The sequence below is a fragment of the Macaca thibetana genome, chromosome 17 (genome assembly GCF_024542745.1).
Source record: "Macaca thibetana thibetana isolate TM-01 chromosome 17, ASM2454274v1, whole genome shotgun sequence".
NCBI lineage: Eukaryota > Metazoa > Chordata > Mammalia > Primates > Cercopithecidae > Macaca > Macaca thibetana.
This window is the reverse complement of record NC_065594.1, coordinates 79,908,328-79,934,350: the sequence shown is the minus strand read 5'-3', so window position 1 is coordinate 79,934,350 and position 26,023 is coordinate 79,908,328. Positions and strand designations below refer to the sequence as shown.

Sequence of the window (26,023 nt, the reverse complement as noted above, 5' to 3'; positions counted from 1 at the left end):
TTCCACCCCTCTAGAATGTGGCCTCCTCAACAAATGTTAGTTAACCACTCTTAAGAGTGTGGCCACTTAGGATAGATGATTACTTCGAGATTGGAATGCAACATATGGATACATGAACCCCAAAGCATATCACCTATGATGAAGATTTTAAATTAAACTACAGCTTTCATAACAGGGAGTTTATCGTAACTCATTCAATAGACCTGCACTATCCAATGCAGTAGCCACTGGTCACAAGAGGTTACTGGGCTCTTCAAATGTGGCTAATCAAACTGAGATATGCCAGAGATGTAAAACATACACTGGATTTAGAAGACTTAGGGCCCAAAAAAAGAATCTAAGGTGTCCTGTTAATACTTTTTATACTGATTATGTACTTAAATAACATTTTAGATATTGAGATATTAAAATTAATTTTAACTGTTTACTGCTTTTTAATGTAGCTATTAGAAAATTGAAAATTGGCCAAGCGCCATGGCTCATGCCTGTAATCCCAACACTTTAGGAGGCTGAGGCAGGCAGACATTTGAGGTCAGGAGCTCGAGACCAGTCTGGCCAACATGGTGAAACCCCGTCTCTACTAAAAATACAAAAATTAGCCAGGCATGGTAATGAACACCTGTAATCCCAGCTCCTCGGGAGGCTGAGGCAGGAGAATTGTTTGAACTCGGGACGTGGAGGTTGCAGTGAGCCAAGATCACACCACTGCACTCCAGCCTGGGTGACAGAACAATATTCCATCTCAAAAATTTAAAAAAAAAAAAAAAAACCTTGAAAATTGCATTTGCCCTGTGTATTAATCGGTTTTTACATTGCTATGAAGATACCACCCAAGACTACGTAATTTATAAACAAAGGTTTAATTGACTCCCAGTTCCACATGGCTGGGGAGGCTTCAGGAAACTTAAATCATGGCAGAAGGAAAGCAGGCACCTTCTTCACAAGACAGCAGGGGAGAGTAGTGCAAAGGAGGAACTTCCAAACACTTGTAAGATCATAAGATCCTGTGAGAACCAACTCACTATCACGAGAAAAACATGGAGGAAACTGCCCCCATGATCCAATCACCTCCCTCCCTCAACACCTGGGGATTACAGGTCGAGATGAGATTTGGGTGGGGACACAGAGCCAAACCATACCACCCTGCAACTGTGTTTCATGTTGTATTCCTACTGAACTGAAGATACGTAGACTCTTTCTTCCTCCAGGCCTCCAGATTCAAAAGAATCTGGAAAGCAGTACTGTGCACTTCAGCACATGATTCAGAGATACCTCAGACATGTCATTCTCAAATAATCATGCCTGTCAGTTGTATTTTGATGACAGTCACCTTGAACAATCCCTTCTTAACCAAAACTCCCACCCTCTTTGATGCTTTCATTGCCATGAAGGCATGAAACCATATTTTATTTCCAATCACTTCTTCTAGTCCCTACAAGGCTCAAACATTATTGAAATAGCATTTTAATTAGAAACTGCTTGTCCTGAAATTTATAATACACAAAATTATCTTCAATCTAAATGAATCATACAGGTAGGCCACAGTGGCTCACGTCTGTAATCCCAGCACTTTGGGAGGCCGAGGCGGGCCGATCACCTGAGGTCAGGAGTTTGAGACCAGCCTGGCCAACATGGTGAAACCCCGTTTCTACTAACAAACACAAAAATTAGACGGGCATGGTGGGGCACACCTGTAATCCCAGCTACTCAGGAGGCTGAGGCAAGAGAATCTCTTGAAGCCAGGAGGCAAAGGTTACAGTGAGCTGAGATCACACGACTGTACTCCAGCCTGGGCAAAAGAGCAAGACTCTGTGTCACAAATAAATAAATAAATAATATAAATATTAAGTAAATGAGGCCGGGTGCACAGTGTCTCACGCCTGAAATCCCAGCACTTTGGGAGGCTGAGGCAGGTGGATCACCTGAGGTCAGGAGTTTGAGACCATCCTGGCCAACATGGTGAAAGCCCGTCTCTACTAAAAATATAAATGTTAGCCGGGTGCAGTGGTGTACGCCTATAATCCCAGCTACTCAGGAGGCTGAGGTGGGAGAATTGTTTGAACCTGGGAGGTGTAGGTCGCAGTGAGCCAAGATCACACCACTGCACTCCAGCCCGGGCGACAGTGCGAGACTCCATCTCAAAAAAAAAAAAAGTATTAAGCAAATGAAAGAAAAACTCAATAGTTTAATTAAATCTCTTAACTGCCCAGTCTTTAAGAACAAATGATTTCTTAGTTATTCTTCTGAAAACAAAGGAAACACATTGTAAATGCATTCAATTTTTAGTAAAGATACAAATACAAAATTAAAAAGATTCAGACTGTGGCCCACAATGAAAAACAGAACATCTAAAGATTGAGCACCTATAGAAACATATAATGCTAGAGTGATCAATGACCCCACAGTCTTAACAAAATCCCATTGAACACAGTATGGAGACAAGAAAGTAAAACCATGATAAGTTAGTTGTTGAGAGTATCGTTTAAATACTTACTTTTTCATTAGGATCATATCCCACTGAACCAAGATTACGGGACACCATTAAGCGCTGTCTTGAATAGTGCGGAACATGCTACAAAAAAAGAAAAGCAAAATAAATTGCAAATACTTGATGGGCTTTTGAACATTTTTTCAGGATATTTCTTCCAGCTGGGTTCTAGCGAAAGTGTTTGATCAATAAATAGTAGTTCTAGGCAATACACCATAATTATAATTATGGAAGGGAAATCTATCTACAGACACAGCCCGTCGGCATGTAAGAGAAACCAAAAGCATCAAAACAATCTCCAGAAAAGCAAAACAAGAATTGTCGATGGGCCAAGCAAATCTGAGGAAAGCCTTTCAGATCACGCAAAAGGATAGAACAGGGTCAGAAATGTCACAGACCACAAAGAACTTTTAAAAACACAAAACAAGAGTCTTGGTCTCAGGGAGCTTCGAATTTAACAGTGGCCAGAACATAATAAAATATTATTTTTATATTTGCTGATGTCATCAGCCCAATTTCTTATTTTACATTTTCTGGTACAAAAGTGGTTTGGCTGATAAATATGAAAAACCAAAACCATTAATCAAGGATATTTCTCATTCATTGAACTATTTGTGAAGAAAGCATATCTTAATGCTTTAATACTTAAGAACATTAAGTGACTAAGCCAGGCACAGTGATACACGCCTGGAATCCCAGCTACTCAGGAGGCAGAGGTGGGAGTACTACTTGAGCCCGGGAGTTTGAGGCTGCAGTGAGCCAAGATCACACCACTGTACTCCAGCCTGGGCAACAGACCAAGACCCCTTAGAACCTTCTAAGAGGATAGCAACTCAAATAAGAAACAAAATGTTTTTATAGCAACATTTGTAAATGAACTGAAAAAATTGTACAACTAGTTTTTAAAGAGTCGGGCACCATGGCTCATGCCTGTAATCCTAGCACTTTGGGAGGCCGAGGCAGGTGGATCACCTGAGGTCAGGAGTTTGCAACCAGACTGGCCAAAATGGCGAAACCCCGTCTCTACTAAAAATACAAAAAAAAAAAATTAGTGGGGCATGCTGGCACACACCTGTAGTCCCAGCTACTAAGGAGGCTGAGGTAGGAGAATTGCTTGAACCCAGGAGGTGGAGGTTGCAGTGAGCTGAGATCGTGCCACTGCACTCCAGCCTGGGCAACAAGAGCGAAACTCATCAGAATGAATGAATGAATGAATGAATGAATGAACGAACGAACGAATAGTAATCTCTATACAAAAGTGGAGGTAAAAGATACAAAAAGATATAGTTTATAAAATAAAACCTTTACCAAGTAAAAGACTAGGAACAACAAGGAACTATGAATGGGAAATTATTACTGTGTCCCTATTAAAGATCAAGACTATCTCTCATATATTCCTTCAAGCATAACTGTGAGTTCAAAGAGCATTATCCCCAAGTTTATAACAAAGTTGAGTCCCAAGAACTTTAATTTTTCAAAGGTCACAGGCTGATGCTGTAATGGTTACAAGATTTAACCACAGATTGGTCAAGAGCTTTCTGAAGTTTTTTATTTTTAGATAAGAAAAACAGTGGCGAGTCCCACATAAACACTAATATCTACTCAAAGACATGATGTTGTTCCACAGAGCTTGCACACATGTGAACTTGTAATAATGCGGCCCACAGCTGTAAAAAGCATAGATGCCTCCCGGTTAGACAGCAACCAGAAGTAGAACTCGGGCCGGGCACAGTGGCTCACGCCTATAATCCCAGCACTTTGGGAGGCCAAGGCGGGCAGATCGCTTGAGGTCGGGAGTTCAAGACCAGCCTGACCAACATAAAGAAACCCCATCTCTACTAAAAATACAAAATTAGCAGAGAGTGGTGGTGCACACCCGTAATCCCAGCTACTTGGATGGCTGAACCCAGGTGGCGGAGGTTGCAGGGAGCCAAGATTGTGCCGTTGCACTCCAGCCTGGGCAAAAAGAGCGAAACTCCATCTCAGAAAAAAAAGAAGTAGAACTCGTACAAGCAAACACAACTATGACAGAACAACTACCAGTGTGAACCATTCCCACGACAAGTCTCAACTGGTTTGGAGTCAGCCCCACAAAGGCTCTGTTCCTGTTTACTCCTGGGAGACATTCATGGAAGGTCAAAAATGAAGAATCGGGTCAACACTCAGACTATTTGTGTAAAGCCACAACATAAAATGTATGTTCTAAATGCAGGAAAACGTTTGTAGAAGTCTGCTAATTTGGACCTCTGCACAATTTTAACGTTTGTTGTTTTTGTTAAGCATGTAACAAACTGGCTATACGCCCAGTCCAAAATTCTTTGTAAGGTATTTCCTAGCAATAAAGGTTCTGAGAAAGAACTTTAATCAATTCTATTTATAAAGACTATTTAGCCAATCACAGCCAAAAGGAGAAAGGTCAGGGTGTGCAAAATGACTCCCCAATAACATATTGCCATTGGTTCTCTCCCACAGGAATAATGATTTCCTATATTTTCCACACAAAGAAAAGAAATGCCTGCAAATGGTTTGGCACATGGGAAGTGGCATTGACCCTCAGAGTCACAAGACTTGGGTCAACTCTCAGCTATGAGTCATTGAGCTAATCATTTCTCTGGGCCCCCGTTTCCATCTACAGAATGCAGGTGATGACACCTCCCTGATTTCCTAGGGAGTTGTTAAAAGGATCAAATGAGTTTTTATAAATAGTAAAGTGCCAAAAAATGTAAGGTTTTACATGAAAACTAAATCCAAATATGCAGCTGTCACCTTCTTTCTTTCTTTTTTTTTTTTTTTTTTTTTTGAGACAGAGTCTCGCTCTGTCGCCCAGGCTGGAGTGCAGTGGCCCGATCTCAGCTCACTGCAAGCTCCGCCTCCCGGGTTCACTCCATTCTCCTGCCTCAGCCTCCCGAGTAGCTGGGACTACAGGCGCCCGCCACCTCGCCCGGCTAGTTTTTTGTATTTTTAGTAGAGACGGGGTTTCACCATGTTAGCCAGGATGGTCTCAATCTCCTGACCTTGTGATCCGCCCGTCTCGGCCTCCCAAAGTGCTGGGATTACAGGCTTGAGCCACCGCGCCCGGCCCACCTTCTTTCTTAAAACCATACCAGAACCACTTGGGAGTTACCATTAGAGAATAATATAGTCAATAAGAGTTCTGGTCTAGACTCAGATTCTGACCTGGATTCGAATCTTGACTCTGACATTTCCTAGATATATAGAAAGTTTCTTCATTTGTACACTGGGGATAATAATAGTACTTATCTAGGTCACAATGCTGCTATGAGGATTAAATGAGAATGTCTAACATGGCTAGCACAGTCTTGCATATATTATCATCAGCACACAATAACTTAGACAAAAATGGGGGGAAATGGTAGGCTTTTAGACAAACTGGTTGCATGCCTTCCAGTCATGGCAAACAGGGAAACAACTATCCTTTCTTAAGATTAGATAGCACCGGCCAGGCGCAGTGGCTCATGCCTGTAATCCCAGCACTTTGGGAGGCCAAGGCGGGTGGATCACAAGGTCAGGAGATCGAGACCATCCTGGCTAACACAGTGAAACCCCGTCTCTACTAAAAATACAAAAAAAAAGAAAATTAGCCGGGTGTGGTGGTGGGCGCCTATAATCCCAGCTACTCGGGAGGCTGAGGCAGGAGAATGGCGTGAACCCGGGAGGCAGAGGTTGCAGTGAGCCGAGATCGCGCCACTGCACTCCAGCCTGGGTGACAGAGTGAGACTCTGTCTCAAAAAAATACTAAGCATGATGTGGCCTCACGTGGCAGTTAAAACTGGTAAATCCACTAGCAAATATCTTAAAGAACAATCTAAACACCAGTTCTGCCAAAACCAAAATTACTGTTAACTCACCCACAGTAGCAATCAGGTGAATAATACTAAATAACTCATTATCAGATAAATTCATTATCAGAATGCATTCTGCTTCAAAGAAGAAACTGTCCTCAAAACTGGGTTAACGGAGCTATAAAATGGTCTCACCAAGGTCAAAGTAAACATTAGTTTACTTCATCTTGCTTCATCTCTAAAATTCCAGGTGAAGGTCTTATCCATGTATTATGACACAGAGTTTGGAAACATCTGTTGAGTATTTCATCGTGCACTGTAACAGAAGCCAAGGGGCCTTCTGAGCACATGCCTTTCTCTGAAGACACTTGATTTAAGTCTGGCTTTTTCCTGGAAGCACAGCTTTTCTTGCAAATAGACTATTTAGTCTTCAGGATCTCAGAGACCGTTCCAGTCTTCAGTGTCTGCCAATACCAAGCTGAACACCTAATATTTGAGAGAGATGTTCAAGACTCAAGATTCTCTGGGCTCTGCCTCTGTACTAAGCTCAAGCACCAGAAAACTATACATGTCAACTCTAGAACTTCATTATCCCACCCTTGACTCTTCAGCCAGGCCATTCTTTCCCATCCGGCTGTAGCAGATGTTGTCAGAGGCCACTCAGATCCTCTCTAGCTACTGTGTTGACAACTAACGGCTCACACCTGCTCCCTCATCTCGACCATGTTCCTCAACTATACAGTTCTCCATCAAGCCTGAGAGCTACCCCCACCCTGCCTGGCCAAGGGCTAACACTGAATTCAAAAGGCCAGTCCCAGCACCTCAAGGTGGGACTTCATCAGTAGCACAATCTGTGCCCTAGAGCTGTTCCACCCAATATGGCAGCCATGAGCCACACTCAGATGTGCGCTAAGAGTAAACTACACACTGGATTTTGAAAACTTAGTGCCCAAAAAATGTAAAAGACCTCATTAGTGAATTTTTACATTTACATATTCAAATAATACTTTGAATATTTGAATATATTAAGTAAAATATATTAATTTCCTCTTATTTTACTTTTTTTGTTTTTTTAAGAGATGGGGGTCTCACTATGTTTGCTCAGGCTGGACTGCAGTGACTAGTCACAGGCACAACTATAGCCCATGGCAGCCTCTAACTCCTAGACTCAAACGATCTTTCCACCTCAGCCTCCTGAGTAGCTAAGACTACACTTCCCTGCCACCACACCTAGCTTCGTTTTACCTTTCTTTTTTTTGAGACAGGATCTCACTGTGTTGCCCAGGCTGAAGTGTAGTGACAGGATCATAGCTCACTGCAGCCCTGAACTCCTGCATTCAAGCAATCCTCCCACCTCAGCCTCCTGAGTAGCTGGGACTACGGATGCATGCCACCATGCCCCACTAATGTTTTCATTTTCTGTAGAGATGGGGTGGCAGGGGAAGGAGGTTCTCACTATTTTCCCCAGGCTGGTCTTGAACTCCTGGTCTCAAGCGATCCTCCCACCTTGGCCTCTTCACTTTACTTTTTTTTAACATAAGTATTAGAAGATTTTTGTTTGTTTTTTGAGACGCAGTCTCACTTTGTCGCCAGGCTGGAGTGCAGTGGTGCCATCTCGGCTCACTGCAACCTCCACCTCCCAAGTTCAAACGATTCTCCTGCCTCGGCCTCCCCAGTAGCTGGGATTACAGGTGCCTGCCACTGAGAGGTGACAATGTGCTAGCAGCCTTCACTCTCAGCACCTCCTCGGCCTCGGCGTCCACTCTGGCGGAGCTTGAGGAGCCCTTCAGCCTGCCACGGCACTGTGGGAGCCCCTCTCTGGGCTGGCTGAGGCCAGAGCCGCCTCCCTCTGCTTGAGGGGAGGTGTGGAGGAAGAGGCGCTCCCAGGCCAGTGCCAGTTTCAGTGGGCCCGGGGGCAGGCTCCGCGGGCCCTGCACATGGAGTGGCCGGCCAGTGCAGCACGCCCAGGGCAGTGAGCTGCCCTGGGCTAGCAGCTGTGGAGGTTGTGCCGAATGCCCCAGCAGTGCCGGCCCACCGGCGCTGCACTCAAATTCTTGCCAGGTTTAGCTGCCTCCCCATGGCGCAGGGCTTGTGACCTGCAGCCCGCCATGTCTGAGCTCCCCGCCTGCAGTGGGCTCCTGCATGGCCCGAGCCTTCCCAACGGGTGCCGGGCGGCACCCTGTTCCGTGGCACCTGGTCCCATCGACAGCCCAAGGACTGAGGACTGCAGGGGCGGCTCAGGATTGGTGGGCAGCTGCACCAGCAGCCCCGGTGCAGGATCCACTAGGTGAAGCCAGCTGGGCTCCTGAGCCGGATGGGGACTTGGAGAACTTTTATATCTAGCCGGAGGATTGTATGTGCACCAATCAGAACTCTGTATCTAGCTAATCTGGTGGGGACTTGGAGAACTTTTCCCTCTAGCTAGAGGATCCTAAATACACCAGTCAGCACTCTGTGTCTGGCTCAGGCTTTGTAAATAACAAATCAGTACTCTGTGTCTAGCTCAAGGTTTGTAAATAGACCAATTGGTACTCTGTATCTAGCTAACTCTGTATCTAGCTAACCTAGTGAGGACTTGGAGAACTTTTCTGTCTAGCACTCTGTGTCTAGCTCAAGGATTGTAAACACACCAATCAGCACTCTGTGTCTAGCTCAGGGTATGTAAATATACCAATCAGTACACTGTGTCTAGCTCAAAGTTTGTAAATACACCAATTGGCACTCTGTATCTAGCTAACGCTGTACCTAGTTAACCCAGTGGGGACTTGGAGAACCTTTCTGTCTAGCACTCTGTGTCTAGCTCAAGGATTGTAAACACACCAATCAGCACTCTGTGTCTAGCTCAAGGATTGTAAACACACCAATCAGCACTCTGTCAAAACGGACCAATCAGCTCTCTATAAAATAGACCAATCAGCTCTCTGTAAAATGGACCAATCAGCAGGATGTGGGTGGGGTTAGATAAGGGAATAAAAGCAGGCTACCTGAACCAGCAGTGGCAACCCACTCAAGTCCCCTTCCACACTGTGGAGACTTTGTTCTTTCTCTGTTTGCAATAAATCTTGCTGCTGCTCACTCTTCGGTTCCACGCTGTCTTTATTAGCTGTAACACTCACCGCGAAGGTCTGCAGCTTCACTCCTGAAGCCAACGAGACCACGAACCCATCGGGAAGAACGAACAACTCCAGACGCGCTGCCTTTAAGAGCTGTAACACTCACCACGAAGGTCTGCAGCTTCACTCCTGACAGCGAGACCACAAACTCACCAAAAGAAGCTCCAGACACATCTGAACGTCTGAAGGAACAAACTCCAGACACACCATCTTTAATAACTGTAACACTCACCATGAGGATCCACAGCTTCATTCTTGAAGTCAGTGAAACCAAGAACCCACCAATTCCGGACACACCACCACACCCGGCTAATTTTTGTATTTTTAGTAGAGACAGGGTTTCACCATGTTGGCCAGGATGATCTCAATCTCTTGACCTTGTGATCCACCCACCTCGGCCTCCTAAAGTGCTGGAATTAGTCCTGAGCCACCATGCCCAGCTGAGCCACCACGCCCGGCGAAGACTTTTAATGACATTTGCAGCTCACCTTATATTTCTATTGGGCAGCACTGATCTAGGGCAGTTGTTCTCAAATTTTGCCATGCATCAGAATCAGCTGAAAGGCTTGTTAAAACAGATTGCTGGGCTCCATCACCAGAGATTCAGACTCTGCAGCTCTGGACTAGGGCTGGATAATTTGCATTTCTAACAAGTCCCGGATAATGCTGCTGGTTAACAATCACACTTTGAGAAATACTGCTCTAGAGCTCCCTGTAGGAACAGAATGAAGCTAGTCTCCAGCTCTCAAAACAAAGATGTGTTTCATTCTTACTACTGTCTTGCTCTTCCCTCTCAAGTCTTAACCCTCCCTATTTCTAAGATACTAAATACTCAGGAACGTGGGCAATTGATTTAAGTCTTTTTTTTTTTTTTTCTTTTTTTTTTGAGATGGCGTTTTGCTCTCGTTGCCCAGGCTGGAGTGCAATGGTGCGATTTCAGCTCACTGCAACCTCTGCCTCCCAGGTTCAAGCAATTCTCCTGTCTCAGCCTCCCGAGTAGCTGGGATTACAGGCATGTGCCACCATGCCAGGCTAATTTTGTATTTTTCGTAGAGATGGGGTTTCTCCATGTTGGTCAGGCTGGTCTCGAACTCCTGACCTCGGGTGATCCACCTGCCTTAGCTTCCCAAAGTGCTGGGATTACAGGTGTGAATCACTGCGCCCAGACCATTCTTTTATTTTTTAATTCAGATGTAATTCACATACCATAAAATTTACCCTTTTAAAAAAGTATACAACTCAGTGGTTTTTAGTATATTCACAAGGCATGGAACCATGATGGCTACTGATTCCAGGACATTTTTTATCACCCCAAAAAGACACCCCTTAACTATGCGCAGTCACTCCCATCCCCTCTCCTCCAGGCCCTGGGCAACCACTAATCTACTTTCTGTCTTCATGGATCAGTCTATTCTGGAGACTGCATAGAAACACAATCATACAATAGCGGCCTCGTGTGCCTACCTTCAAAAGTCACTCTTAATTCCTTCCTTTCCCTATTTGTACATACCTTACAGATATTGCAGGTTCAGGTCCAATTAATTATTGTTCAGAACAATTGCTGCTCAAAAATGCTAACAATCATCTGATCCTTCAGCAAATCTCATCTTTTTCCTGGTGGAGGTTCTTGCCTTGATGTTGATGGCTACTGACTGATCAGGGTGGTGGTTGCTGAAGGCTGGGATGGCTGTGGCCATTTCTTAACATAAAACAACAGTGAAGTTTGCTGCAGTGATTTCCTCTCACAAAAAATTCTCTGTCGCATGTGATGCTGTTTGATATCATTATATCCACATCAGAACTTTTTCAAAATTGGAATAAATCCTCCCAAAACCTGCTGCTGCTTTATCAACTAAGTCGATGTAATATTATAAATCCTTTTTTATCATGATAACAATGTTCACAGCATCCTCCACCACTAGTAGATTCCGTCTCAAGATACCACTTTCTTGACTGGGTGTGGTGGCTCAACACCTATAAACCCAGCGCTTTGGGAGGCCGAGGCAGGCGGATTGCTTGAGCTCAGGAGTTTGAGACAAGCCTGGGCAACATGGCAAAACCCCATTTATACAAAAAAAATTTTTTTTTAATTTTATATATATATATATATATATATAGCTGGGCATGGTGGCACAAGCCTGTAATCCCAGTTATTCAGGAGGCTAGTGGGAAGATTACTTGAGCCTGGGAGGTCGAGGCTGCAGTGAGCCATGACCATGCCACTGCATTCCAGCCTGGGTGACAGAGTGAGACCCTTCCTCAAAAAAAAAAAAAGGAACCACTTTCTTTACTCATCTATTAAGAAGCAACTCCTCATCCCTTCAAGATCATGAGACAGCAGCAATTCTACCACATCTTCAGGCTCCACTCTAGTTCTCTTGCTATTTCCATCCCTCTACAGTTACATTCCCCACTGAAGTCCTGAACCCCTCACAGTTGGAATCGACTTCTCAAAACTCCTGTTAATGTTGATATTTTGACCCACCATGAATCATGAAGGTTCTTAATGGCATCTAGAATGGTGAATCCTTTCCAGAAAGTTTTCAATTCACTTTGCCCAGATTCATCAGAGGAATCACTCTCTACAGCAACTATATAGACTTATGAAATACTATTTATTAAATAATACAACTTGAAAGTTGAAATTCCTCTTTGATCCATGGGCTGGAGAATGTTGTATTAGCAGGCACGAAAATAACATTAATCTACTTGTACAGCTCCATTAGAGCTCTTGGGTAATCAAGTGTATTGTGTATATGCAGCAATATTTTGAAAGGAATCTTTTTGTCCTGAGCAGTAGGTTTCAATAGTGGGCTTAAAATATTCAGTAAACTATGCTGTAAATAGATGTGCTGTCATCCAGGCTTTGCTGTTCCATTTCTAGAGCACAGGCAGAGTCAACTTTGAATAATTCTTAAGGGTCCTAGGATTTTCAAAATGATAAATGAGCATTGGCTTCCACTTAAAGTTACCAGCTGCATTAGCCCCTAACAAGAGTTGGCCTGTCCTTTGAAGCTTGCTTCCTTTTTTTTTTTTTTTTTCCCCCCTTAGGGATAGGGGTCTTGCTATGTTGCCCAGGCTGGACACCAACTCCTGGGCTCAAGCAATCCTCCCACCTCAGCCTCTGGAGCCTGTGCCTGGCTTCTAAGCCTCAAAGGACAGCCAGGTGTGATAGTGAGCACCCCAGGTGCTGTACTTTGAGGCTCTGAAGCCAGGCACTGACTTCTCTCCAGTTCTCAAAGTGCTAAATGACATATTCTTCCAATAGAAGGCTATTTCATCTACAACGAAAATCTGCTGTTTGGTGTAGCCAACTTCATGAATGATCTTTGTGAGATCTTCTGGATAATGCTGCAGCTTCTACATCAGCACTTGTTGCTTCCACATTTATGTTATGGAGATCGCTTCTTTTTTTTTTTTTTTTTTAGACAGAGTCTCTCTGTTGCCAGGCCGGAGTGCACTGGCACGATCTTGGCTCACTGCAACCTCCACCTCCTGGGTTAAAGCAATTCTCCTGCCTCAGCCTCCCAAGTAGCTGGGACTATAGGTGCGCGCTACCACACCCGGCTAATTTTAGTATTTTTAGTAGAGACAGGGTTTCACCATGTTAGCCAGAATGGTCTCAATCTCTTGATCTTGTGATCTGCTCGCCTCGGCCTCCCAAAGTGCTGGGATTACAGGTGTGAGCCACTGCACCCGGCCTCACTTCTTTTCTTAAACCCCACGAAGCAACCTCTGTTTGCTTCCAACTTTTCTTCTGCAGCATCCTCACCTCTCTCAGCCTTCGTAGAATTGAAGAGAGGGCCTTGCACTGGATTAGGCTATGACTTAAGGAAATGTGGCTGGTTTGATCTTCCATCCAAACCACTAAAGCTTTTGCCATATCAGCAATAAAGCTGTTTCACTTTTTTTAATCAGTTGTGTGCTCACTGGAGTAGCATTTTTAATTTCCTTCCAGAACTTTTCCTTTGCATTCACAATTTGGCACAAGAGGCCCAGCTTTCAGTCTATCTTGGCTTTTGACAGGCCTTCCTCCCTAAGCTAAATGAGTTCTAGTTTTTTATTTAAAGTGACAGACATGTGACTCTTCCTTTCACTAGAACACTTACAGGGTTATTAATTGGCCTACTTTCAATATTGTTGTGTCTCAGAGAATAGGGAGGCCTGAGGAGAGGGATAGACATGGGGGAATACCTGGTTGGAGAAGTCAAAACACACACAACATTTATCAATTATGTTTCTCTGCTTATATGGGCGTGGTTCATAGCATCCCAAAATATTTACAATAAGAATATTGAAGATCACTGATCACAGATCACCATAACAGACATAGTAATAATGAAAAAGTTTAAATTATTGTAAGAATTATCAAAATGTTTCACAGAGACACAAAGTAAGTCTGTGCTATTGGAAAGATGAGACCAATAGAGCTGCTCAAAGCAAGGTTGCCACAAACCTTCAATCTGTAAAAACAACAACAAAAACAGTATCTGCAGGGCCACTAAAGCCAAGATATGAGGTATGTCTGTATCTGCCTTCAAACCCCACAGCAAGATACTGGCTTTAGCTCCAAAATATATTCCAAGTCTGACCAGTTCTCACCAACTCCAGTGCTACCACCCTAGCGCAAGTTACCATCATCTCTAGCTTGGTCTTCTACAACAGCTTCCTGACTGGTCTCTCTGTTTCCACTCTTCCCACCGCTGTCCCCAATCCTACTCCCACCCCTACTAAGACATTCGCCACACAGTAGTCACAATCGTCTTTTCCAAACACAAGTTCAATGTGCTTAAATGCCTCCAATTGGACTCTCATTATTAAATTCCAAATACAAGCCCCTAATAACTCTGTCCTGCCTACCTACTCCTCCTCCCTCATCTCCTAAGATCATCCCCTCATTCAGTTCACTCCAACCACAGCAGCCACTTTCATCCCTTAATTATGCCAAATGCAATCTCCCCTCAGAGTTTTTGCCCTGGCATTCCTTGGTCTGCAATGCTAGGCCCCCATATAGTCACATGGCTGGCTGGCTCCGTTTCCTGTCCAAATGCCACATGCTCTGAAATGTCCCCTATGGTCTCATTAGGTAACATCCCCAACTCAGCACCACTACCACTCTCTATCCCATTAACTTATCTTTTTACTTCAAGATCACTTCTCACTCTCTGAACTTTTCTATTTATATGAGCACAGTCTCCTTACTCAAATGTAACCACAATGGGAGCAGAAACATTCACGATTATGTTCCCAGCTCTAAGTAGTGTCTGACACATACGATGTGTAGGTGGATTAAATGGTAGCCCCTAAAATGATGTGTCCATGTCCTGGAACCTGTGATAAAGGGTCTTTGCCAATACAACAAAGTGAAGGACCTCGAGATGAAATCATCCTAGATCTTGTCATGGCCCTAAACCCAATAAAAAGTGTCTTTATAAAAGAATGAGAGGGAAAGATGCACAAGGAGGAGGAGGAGAAGGCAGCCATATGAAGACAGAGGCAGAGACTGGAGTGATGCGGCCACAAGCCAAGGAATGAATGCAGCCACCAAAAGCTCAAAGAGGCAAGAAAGGATTCTCCCCTAGAGCCTTCAGAGGAAGCATGGCCCTGCTCATGCCTTGATTTCAGACTTCAGGCCTTTAGAACTGTGGGAGAATGAATTTGTTGTTTTAAGCCACGAGGTCCATGGTCATTTGTACAGCAGCTCTTGGAAACCAAGAGTTTCTTGAATAAAGAATACCAAAGAGGGCAAGCACAGTGGCGCACGTCTGTAATCCCAGCACTTTGGGAGGCCAAGGCCGGCAGATCAGTTGAGGTCAAGAGTTCAAGACCAGCCAGGCCAACATGATGAAACCCCATCTCTACTAAAAATACAACAATTAGATGGGCATGGTGGCACATGCCTGTAATCCCAGCTACTCAGGAGGCTGAGGCAGGAGAATCACTTGAACCCGGGAGTCGGAGGTTGCCATGAGCTGAGATCACACCACTGCACTCCAGCCTGGGCAACATGAGACTCCATCTCAAAAACAAACAAACATAGAATATCAAAGCAAGTATGCCACATGGATGCTATATTAGGTTTTGTGAATGAAATTACAAATCTGTATCTTCCAACATTTTTAAAATTCACTTTTATTTTGATCTTATTAGGTTGATCCCATCAGTTTGTGAGGTTTTTTTCTAACGAAAATGTCAATAGTCATTTAAAATAAAGAAACTAATTTTTGAAAGTTATGCAATATGCTTATCTTTCAAAAAATATAATTTTGCTTCAACTATTTAAGAGTATTGTCAAAATAAAAGCAGTATATTTGTATAACACTTCAGCCTGCTACTAAAATTATTCTCATTAAAGATCAAAGATCTTATCAAATTCTTTCACCAATTTTTTTTTTTTTTTTTTGAGACGGAGACTCGCTGTCACCCAGGCTGGAGTGCAGTGGCACGATCTCAGCTCACTGCAAGCTCCGCCTCCTGGGTTTACGCCATTCTCCTGCCTCAGCCTCCCGAGTAGCTGGAACTACAGGCACCCGCCACCTCACCTGGCTAGTTTTTGTATTTTTTAGTAGAGACGGGGTTTCACGGTGTTAGCCAGGATGGTCTCGATCTCCTGACCTCGTGATCCGCCTGTCTCGGCCTCCCAAAGTGCTGGGATTACAGGCTTGAGCCACCGCGTCCGGCCCATCATCAATCTTTTATTCCTTAGCCTCTCTGCACCTGGAACGCAGTTAGGGACTATGTTTTAATTTTTTTCTCTCCTCTGTATATGCCATAGTACCTGGAACTTAGAAAATGCTCCACAAACACTTTTTGAGTAAAGAGCTAGATCTCTAGACAAGTGAATGAATGAATGCTAACTACTTCTTGAAATTTCTTTCCTAGGTTTGGTAACACTACACTACATTGGCTCCTCTCAAACCATACCTCTAACTCCTCTAGTCTCTTCTTCCTTCTTCCAAATCCTAATTTAGGGTTGTAAGACGAAGCATTTATTCAATTAAATATTAACTGCCTCACTACATCCTTCAGGGTTCACAGATTCTAACTCTAACTTTAGCCTCGTATCCCTGGCTGTAAAGCCAGCCACTGATACCCTCTGTCTTCCCAGCACCTCAGCATGGCTCCTGTGGGCATCTAACTCCAGATATCTACAATGAAACACTATGTTTCCAGCCCCACCGAAAAGATGTTTCTTCCCAAATTCCTTTTTCATCCTGGTTCTCCCACCTACATTTTTTAAAGTTTGGAATCATTTAAACAAATCCTTTTCCCTCACTCTTCATCAAAAATGTCACCATCTTTTCCTCTTATTTAGGAAAGGACTAGAGCAGTTTTTACCTCTGTTCTGAATCTCTCAGGAACAGAATAAAATCCAAATGGTAGATATATAAATACATACATGTCTATAAACATTTTTTTACACCAGAAACTAGTCTCTGTAATAATCTCAGAAACTTGTTTTCCCAAATGATTTGTTAGAAATTTATCAGCATGTTGGAAAGATTAACCTCCAGGCAATTCTAAAGCATTCAGATAAGCCTAAACATTCTTTTCCTATTTACTGATTACAAAAGAAAATAATGGATTTCAAGTGACATAGGGCTTAAACATTCAAATTTCATGAATGTATCACACAATGAGACCATGATTCAAATGAGACAATTTGTAACTAGAAAAGCAAGCCGATGTGGGTGGATTGCTTGAGTTCAGGAGTTTGAGACCAGCCTGGGCAACACAGCAAAACCTCATCTCTACAAAAAATTAAAATTTAAATTTAAAAATAGCCAGGTGTGGTTGTAGGTGCCTGTGGTCCCACCTACTTGGGAGGCTGAGATGGGAGGATGGCTTGAGCCCAGGAGGCAGAGGTTGCAGTAGGTCAAGATCATGCCACTGCACTCCAGCCTGGTCAACAGAGCCAGACCCCGTCTGAAAAAAAAAAAAAAGAGGAAGAAAGAAAAGAAAGCCTTTGGAATCATATTATCTAAGGTTCAAATTCTACTTCAGCCAATTGTGCTTTTAAGCAATTACTTAACCGCCCTGAGCTGTGTTTCCTCTACTATAAAACTGGGATTTTTGACCTAGTTGTTACAAGGATAAAAGATATTATATGAACAAATCACAGAGTCGGGCTTGGTGGCTCATGCCTGTAATTCCCAGCACTTTGGGAGGCCAAAGCAGGCGGATCACGAGGTCAAAAGATCGAGGTGGCCAACATGGTGAAACCCCCTCTCTACTAAAATACAAAAATTTTAGCCAGGGGTAGTGGCGCACACCTGTAGTCCCAGCTACTTGGGAGGCTGAGGCAAGGGAATCACTCGAACCCAGGAGATGGAGGTTGCAGTGAGCAGAGATCGCGCCACTGCACTCCAGCCTGGCAACAGAGCGAGACTCCATCTCAGAAAAAAAGAAAAGCAAAGGAAAATCACGCAAGGCATATAAGAGTTCAATAAAAACTATAGCAATTACCATAAAACCAACATCCTAGAGCCACTGAAAACATTTACGCAGAAGAAAAAACTAGGCATTAAAATAGAATGTGTTTAAAAAGCTGATACACAAAACAAATAAGACTAAAAGGTGAACTCCATATATACCCTAAAAATAAATAAACTCTGTTGACTGGCTAAAAGAATGGTCAGAATTCTCTAGACTAGAACCTAGAGTTAGCTGGCTCCTTTCCAACCAACCAAAAGGTTTGCAGAGGTGGAGGGAGGGATGGGAGGGGTTAAAATCTTCAAAAGATTCAGCTTCAAACAGACTCAGTAGAGCATATTTCAAGTTCATAGAAGAGAAGCACGGAGAGAAGCTAAGCAGCAGCTCAAGTTCCCCTAGAGTGATAGTGAACTTCAGAGATGCTTCCCACCCCAAGGAGGGATTCTTTACCGGCACAAACATAATGCTACTCTATTGTTACACATTCAGCACCTATTGTGTCAAACATTGTACTAAGAACACAGAAATAGACAAGATGCAGTCTCTGCCAACACATTAAAAGGAAAAAACCAGGTAAGAAACATCAAAGCTTATGTATTACACAGTGAGTGTATAACAAGTGTACAACAGTAAGTACAGTAACAGCCTTCCTCTCAGCCTCTCCAATCTAAAATGTCAGTGTCATCCCTCCCACCTCCAACATCAATGTCTTCCCACTGCTCTAAGACAAACAGCAAACCTCACAATATGATCTATAAGAGCCAGCATGGTCTGACTCCTGCCAACTTCTCCAGCACCATCTACTCTCTGCATCAGAGTCTCTGTAGGCTTTTTTCAGTTCTTCTAACCTGTCATTCCCTCTGGCCGCAGGACCTTTGCACACACTGTTCTCTCACATTCATCTCCTCCGTTTGTTAGAGAAGGTCACTTCATCCTTCAAAACTTGTCTCAATTTTCAATTCCAAAGGAAAACACTCCCTTACTGTAGGTAGTATAGTATGATTAAGAGCACAGGTTCCGGATTTCTAAATCCTGTTTGCCACTTATTGGCACTATAGCTTCGAGCGAGTCACATTAACACTTAGTGCCTCACTTTCATCTTCTGTAAATGGGGGACATATGACTGTTGTGAGATTGAATAAATTAGTTTAAGCAAAGCAACAGAACAGTATCCAGGACACAGAACTCAAAATCTTGGCTTCGTCAAATCCCTCTATTTTATTTTCTTACAGCACCAGGGCATCTCCCCTAATACCATTTTACACTTATTACACTCTCCCTACTAGAGTAAAATTTCTAAGAAAGCAGAAACCATATTCATTCCCCAGAAGTGGAAGACAGGAGATATTCAGTAAACATCTGTTGAAAAAAATAGCTACAAGGACAAAGCTGACGCCCAAGAGACCTGTCCAGTATACAAAGCCTCATGTACCTGACTCCAAAGCCCACACTTTCTACCATACTAAGTAAGCTGCCTCCTATGTAAATACATAAGTCTTACAGCCGCAATTGAAGTGGCCAACAAAGATGAACAGAATGATAAAGATTAAAGAACACTAAACTGTATGGGAACACAGAGATCAGTGAAAGTCCGCACGCTGAATACAAAACAAACATAGGCGCCACTCACTTCCATGTCGATAAGCTCTGGCTCTCATACTGCCCACCCAGGGCTCGGTTCCCTCCTCTTTAAAGAGTAGGATGGGGCAGGTTCGTCTCTAAAGTGTCTTCAAAGTCTAAACTTCAATGACTATAAATCAAGTTATGTGGCAATGTTTTAATAATTATTTTTTAAAAGGAGGTTTAACAAGCACACTGAACCAGCTGACAGATGGTTTTCAGGGGACCTTCGTTGTAAAGAATGTGTTCAAGTGCCTCAACAAACCTTATAAAGTAGGTTAAGTGGTCTGTGCCCCAGAATTAACGACAGACTCGATGTTGACGGGAGAAAGAGTTCAGAAGCACACACAAGCACTCCAACCTGTGAGTCAATCTGCCATCATGACAGCCTAGGTATACAGAACAGTCATGAAATGTGTTTAGAACAGTGCCAAAATAAGGCTCACCACTACATCGAAAAGGAAAGTTCACGAGATGCATTTGGTACACAGTAGACTGGGGTGTCATACAATTAAAACAGGCTTTCAAATGCAACGTAAAATCTGTTAGCAGTCCTGATATGGTGTAGTACTTCAAAAGATAAGATCAACTCACAACCTTAACTCTACCTGAACAACAGTTCACAGTGTCCCTTCAAAAATGCTGGAAAGAGGTCAGAGAACACGGAAACTATAACGACACCTAAAAACCCACCCTGGAAAGCTTAAGACAAAGCCACTGCCGCGGGGCCCTGGAAGCGGACCTCGGGCAAGGCAGGAATATGCCTGCCCAAAGCCATCAGCCGCCTCGGAGGGCGTGCGGGCGCCCAACTGCCTCCGCCCTAGGCCTCTCTGCTCCGCAGGATCCCCGAGAGGAACAGCTGCAACAAGGGATGCCTCCTGAGCCCGCTGCCACGCGAACTGCGGGTGGGAGGAGAGAGAGGGGTGTAGCTGAGACGGAATCGGGGCGCGGGGCAGCCGGACCCAGCCAGCGCTCTCCTGGCGCCACCCACCCAGAGGCGGCACGGCTGGAAGCCCGGTGAAGCCGGGACCCGCGAGGGCCCCGTCGCTCCTCACCTTCAGGGTCCGCAGTGCCGCGCTCAACATCAGCTGCTGCGGCGGCCACCGCCCATGCCGTCCGGCAGCGACCAGCGCTGCCGTCCCGACCCACAGCCCCGCCATTGTTGTCCCCGCAGAACGCCTCTCCGTTGACCTCTCACCCAGCCGGAGAGGGGCGGAGAAGGGGAGCGCCCGGGCTTTGACAAATCACGAGCCAGAAATCCGATGCCCCACCCCCTAACTTGCGGGAAGGGGAGCGTGTGAGTGGTCGGCCAGATCCGCCGGATCCGGCAGCCTGGAGACGCGCTAGGACCCGGAAGGCTAGTGGGCTGGCGGCGCGTCAGGTCCCTAGCTGAGCTGGGGGCCACTGGCCAGAGCCGACCCCAGGAGTGAGAGAGGCAGGGACACGCGTGAGTTCCGGCGACCTGCAGCGGGCAAACCCCGTACCTTCCCAGCATCCGCTCAGCAACCCACGTGCATCCAGGCCGGTTAATGTCAGTGAGTCACCTCCGCGCCTTGGCCACCCTGGGGTCCCGAGAATCCGAAGTTCCAGACAAATGCCCAAACTACATTCCTGCCTGTTTGAAAGCGTAAACTGCAAAGCACAAATCCAGGTAAGGTTTTGAACGACTGTGATAACACATGAAAAGTTCTAGGTCTGGAAATCAGAGATCCGAGGTCAACTCCTACCTCTGCCACTTAGTATCTGCGCGTGAATGAAATTAGCCGCAACTAGAGTCAGTCTTTGTTGCTTGCAAGCAGAAACCCTTGTTAGTACAACTACTGGCCAGGCGCGGTGACTCACGCCTGGAATCCCAGCACCTTGGGAGGCCGAGGCGGGAGGATAACCTGAGGTCAGGAGTTGGAGACCAGCCCGGCCAACATGCTGAAACCCCGTCTCTACTAAAAATACAAAAATTAGCTGGGCGTGGTGCGCACTCCTGTAATCCCAGTTACTCGGGAGGAGGCTGAGACAGGAGAATTGCTTGAACCCGGGAGGTGGAGGTTGCAGTGAGCTGAATCATGCCACTACACTCCAGCCTGGGTGACAAAGCAAACTCCGTTTCGAAAAATAAAAAATTAGTACAACTATTAAGGGCCGGGCCTTGTGCTAGAGCCTCAGATTCTCTCTTCCTTTAGACTTTACAAGAATCTTCATGGAGTATATATTATTTCCATTTGGAGAAACTGAAGCTGTAGCAGGGTAAAGTCACTCAGCGAGTAAAAGGTCAAACTAGGGTTTGAACCCAAATCTGGCTGCCTTGAGGGACTGGGCTCGTGTTTTGCTGTATTATGGAAATTTTAAAATATATACAAAAGAGAAAATAGTACTATGATCACCCAGATACCCATTACACCGCGCCAACGAATCAACATTTTGTCAATCTTGTTTCATCTATTCCCCTTTATATTTTTTGCAGGAATATTTAAAAGCAAATCTAAGACATCAGACCATCTCACCTATAAAGACATCAGTATTAGGGGTTCCGCTCTTAACTACTTTGCATCTCCTGCAGAGTCGCCTTGAGAGAGTTACAAAGCTAGGAATGACCTAGAGTACACTACAGCATGGTAAATGCCAAAAGAGAGATAAATAAAATGGGGATATCAGAAAGGTGACATTTAGTGGAATTTTAAAATGTAAGTATGGACTTTTGTGACAAAATGAAAAGGATTATCAATTTCACAGGACTTCTCTGTTATGTACCTCAGTCTTCATTCATTTTCTACCTGGGAAACCTGCTTTTCTTTTTTCTTTTTTTGTTTTTTGTCTTTTCCCCATGTTTTACCCTTTGGGTTAGTTTTCCTTAGGCCCTATTTGTTTTTCTTATAGGAGTTCTTTTTATGAAAGGCACTTGTAGCAGAAACTGCTTCTCATACTATCCATTCTCCATGCATTACTTTAATAAGAGTGCTCCTGAGATCTAGCTGGGTACGTGGCCACCCAGCGAAAGGCTGCAATAGCCAGCCTCCCTTACAACAAGGTGTAGCGCCATGACTAAGGTCTGGAATGTATGGGTTGTTCCCTCCATGCCCTCTTCTTTCTTACCTAAATAAAGATCTACATTTCCCAACCCCCACTGCAGCAAGGGTGCTTACCAAGATTTGGTTACTAAGTTTTGGCCAATGGGCCATAAACACAAGTGACATAGACAACTTTTGCGTTATGCCTTTAAAGGGAAAGGCATGCCTTCCACTTGCCCTTCTCCTCTTTCCAGTTTGCCAGAATGTGGACACAACAGTGGAGGTAAAGTTGTCATCTCAGATGATAAGAAGGAAGTTAGGTGATCCAGGAGGCAAAACAATATACCAGGAGCCTTGAGTTGCCTGATTCTGTGGAGCTGCCATGTCAACCCTGGAACGCTTTGTTCCAATTTTTATGCAAGCAAGTAAAATACTGTATCTTGTTAAGTTACTGCATTGTGTTTGTTTTGCCTTTGTTACAGCAGCTACATGTGTATCCTAAATGATAGAGCACTGATATTTATCTTTGCCTTTTCCATTTAAAGTTATAGATTGTGGGCCAGGCACGGTGGCTCATGCCTGTAATCCCAGCACTTTGGGAAGCCGAGGCGGGCGGATCACGAGGTCAGGAGATCGAGACCATCCTGGCTAACACGGTGAAACCCCGTCTCTGCTAAAAATACAAAAAAAATTAGCCGGGCGTGGTGGCCAGTGCCTGTAGTCCCAGCTACTCAAGAGACTGAGGCAGGAGAATGGTGTGAACCCGGGAGGCAGAGCTTGCAGTGAGCCAAGATCACGCCACTGCACTCCAGCCTCGGCGACAAAGTGAAACTCCGTCTCAAAAAAGATAAATAAAAAATTTTAAAAATTAAAAAATAAAAATAAAGTTATAGATTCTGGCCGGGCGCAGTGGCTCATGCCAGTAATCCCAACAGTTTGGGAGGCCAAGGCGGGCCTCCCAAACCTAAGCATATAAGTATGTGGCAAGCATTCCTTCTCAAAGAATTCAACAGTGGAGGACACCCAGGGCAGTGACTGGCAAACTTTCTCTAAAGGGACATATTTTCAGGCTTGGAGCACCACAGACATCTGTTGCATGTTTGTTCTTTAGCAACTCTTTAATCATGTAAAAAAAAAAAAAAAAGAACATTGTAGTTTTACAGGCCTTATAAAAACAGGACTGGCCAGATTTGGCCAAGGGTTACTCTGCTCTGGAGTAACATTACACTAAGTGTAACCCCAGAAACAGTGCCAATCTGCCAACTCTCTGTGATAATTCTGTGATTAGATAAGAACATCTATCTTCTGACTATTTCTTAGGGCTATAATAAGAGAAATGCTACTCTCATTTTCTGTAGTTATTCCAGCAGGGACCAATAACCAACACTTTGAGGTTTGCTACTGGCCTGCAGAAACACTTTGCATCATGCTGCCGTCGAAGACGTGTCGTGTTTTATGGGCATCCACCATCACCTGAAAACCTTTCTCATTTTGGGAAATTTCCCATGTGATAAGTTCTTCCAAAGACAGGGCCAGAAACTTGCTTTGTCCTCCTTACTTGGAGTTTGGGTGCAGGCAGCTGACCTAGCTGCACTCGTAGCTGTGTCTGAAAGAAGAGCAGTGTGGTGAAGCAGTTGCTACACAGAATCCATTTCCTAGTGAGGGTAGCAATGGAGGCTTCCAGCTGTTAGGAGCACCAGTGACAGAGGTTCTGGCATCAAGTACCCACTGCAGTGTCCATGCCAAGCCCTGATGACAGTGAGGTCTTTGCTGTGGGCTTGGAGGAGCAATGGGGTATTTTTTCCTGGCTGTGTAACTTACAGATTGATTCTCAGGCCCTTTAAAGATCTTGTGCATTGGCCGGGCGCGGTGGCTCAAGCCTGTAATCCCAGCACTTTGGGAGGCCGAGACGGGTGGATCACGAGGTCAGGAGATCGAGACCATCCTGGCTAATACGGTGAAACCCCGTCTCTACTAAAAATACAAAAAACTAGCCGGGCGAGGTGGTGGGCGCCTGTGGTCCCAGCTACTCGGGAGGCTGAGGCAGGAGAATGGCGGGAACCCGGGAGGCGGAGCGTGCAGTGAGCTGAGGTCCGGCCACTGCACTCCAGCCCGGCGACAGAGCGAGACTCCGTCTCAAAAAAAAAAAAAAAAAAAAAAAAAAAAAAAAAAAAAAAAAAAAAAAAAAAAAAAAAAGATCTTGTGCATTAATGTTCTTAATTTATTTATTTTTGAGACAGGGTCTTGCTCTGTCACCCATGCTGGAGTGCAGTGGCACGATCTCAGCTCACCATACCCTCAACCTTCTGGACTCAAGTGATCCTCCCACCTCAGCTCCCCAAGTAGCTGGGACTACAGGCATGCACCAACATGCCTAATTTTTGTAATTTTTGTAGAGACAGGTTTCGCCATGTTGGCCAGGCTGGTCTCGAACTCCTGGACTCAAGCAATCCACTGGCTCAGCCTCCCAAAGTACTGGCATTACAGGCACGAGCCACCACACCCAGCCGAGTGAATATTCTTTAATAAATTCCATTCATATTGGCCGGGCACGGTGGCTCACACCTGTAATACCAGCACTTTGGGAGGCCAAGACGGGCGGATCACAAGGTCAGGAGATCAAGACTATCCTGGCTGACATGGTGAAACCCCGTCTCTACTAAAATACAAAAAAAATTAGCCAGGCATGGTGGCGGGCGCCTGTAGTCCCAGCTACTCGGGAGGCTGAGGCAGGAGAACAGCATGAACCCGAGAGGCGGAGCTTGTAGTGAGCCGAGATCACGCCACTGTTCTCCAGCCTGGGCAACAGAGCAAGACTCCGTCTCAAAAAAAAAAAACACAAAAACAAACAAAAAAAACAAATAAATTCCATTCATATTTAAACTAGCTAGATTCCTCTTGTTTGCTGATACATATGCCTACAAATGAATATTAGCTTGCTACCCTAAATTATAAATGGTAGGCCAGGCGCGGTGGCTCAAGCCTGTAATCCCAGCACTTTGGGAGGCCAAGACGGGTGGATCACGAGGTCAGGAGATCGAGACCATCCTGGCTAACACAGTGAAACCCCGTCTCTACTAAAAAATACAAAAAAACTAGCCGGGCGAGGTGGCGGGCGCCTGTAGTCCCAGCTACTTGGGAGGCTGAGGCAGGAGAATGGCCTGAACCCGGGAGGCGGAGCTTGCAATGAACTGAGATCCGGCCACTGCACTCCAGCAAGGGGGACAGAGTGAGACTCCGTCTCAAAAAAAAAAAAAAAAAAAAAAAAAAAAAAAAATTACAAATGGTAAACATATATTATTACAAATTACCAGAGAGCTCTCTTCATTCAATAATAATTTGTTAGGCCAGGTGCAGTGGCTCACACCTGTAATCCCAGCACTTGGGAGGTGGAGGCGGGTAGATCACCTGAGGTCAGGAGTTCCAGCCCAGCCTGACCAACATGGAGAAACCCTGTCTCTACTAAAAATACAAAATTAGCAGGGCATGGTGGCGCATGCCTGTAATCCCAGCTACTCGGGAGGGTGGGGCAGGAGAATCACTTGAACTCAGGAGGCAGAGGTT

At 44.7% G+C, this 26,023-nt stretch overlaps 1 protein-coding gene and 1 long non-coding RNA gene across 4 annotated transcripts in view; one reads left to right on the top strand and one right to left on the bottom strand.

The window, feature by feature from the left end:
• Positions 1-22,678, bottom strand: part of PCCA (propionyl-CoA carboxylase subunit alpha) — a 438,112-nt gene extending 415,434 nt beyond the window's left edge. The window contains exons 1-2 of one of the 2 annotated variants that reach the window (XM_050765975.1): positions 22,595-22,678; positions 2,495-2,572 (exon numbers count right to left, since the gene is read on the bottom strand). In XM_050765975.1, the coding sequence (XP_050621932.1) occupies positions 2,495-2,572; positions 22,595-22,645 (129 nt within the window). In that variant the 5' untranslated portion in view covers positions 22,646-22,678. Of the gene's footprint in view, positions 1-2,494; positions 2,573-20,512; positions 20,720-22,594 lie in introns of those variants that run through there. The other variant, XM_050765974.1, reaches the window with a different exon arrangement.
• LOC126940233 (uncharacterized) lies at positions 20,747-24,311 on the top strand. Of its 2 annotated transcripts, none has more exons than XR_007720679.1 (3): positions 20,747-21,108; positions 21,916-22,135; positions 22,714-24,311. It is a non-coding gene; the product is annotated as an uncharacterized LOC126940233 (long non-coding RNA). The 2 variants fall into 2 exon arrangements; XR_007720680.1 differs by having other exon boundaries at positions 21,916-22,901; positions 22,945-24,311.
• Positions 24,312-26,023: the final 1,712 nt, after the last annotated feature.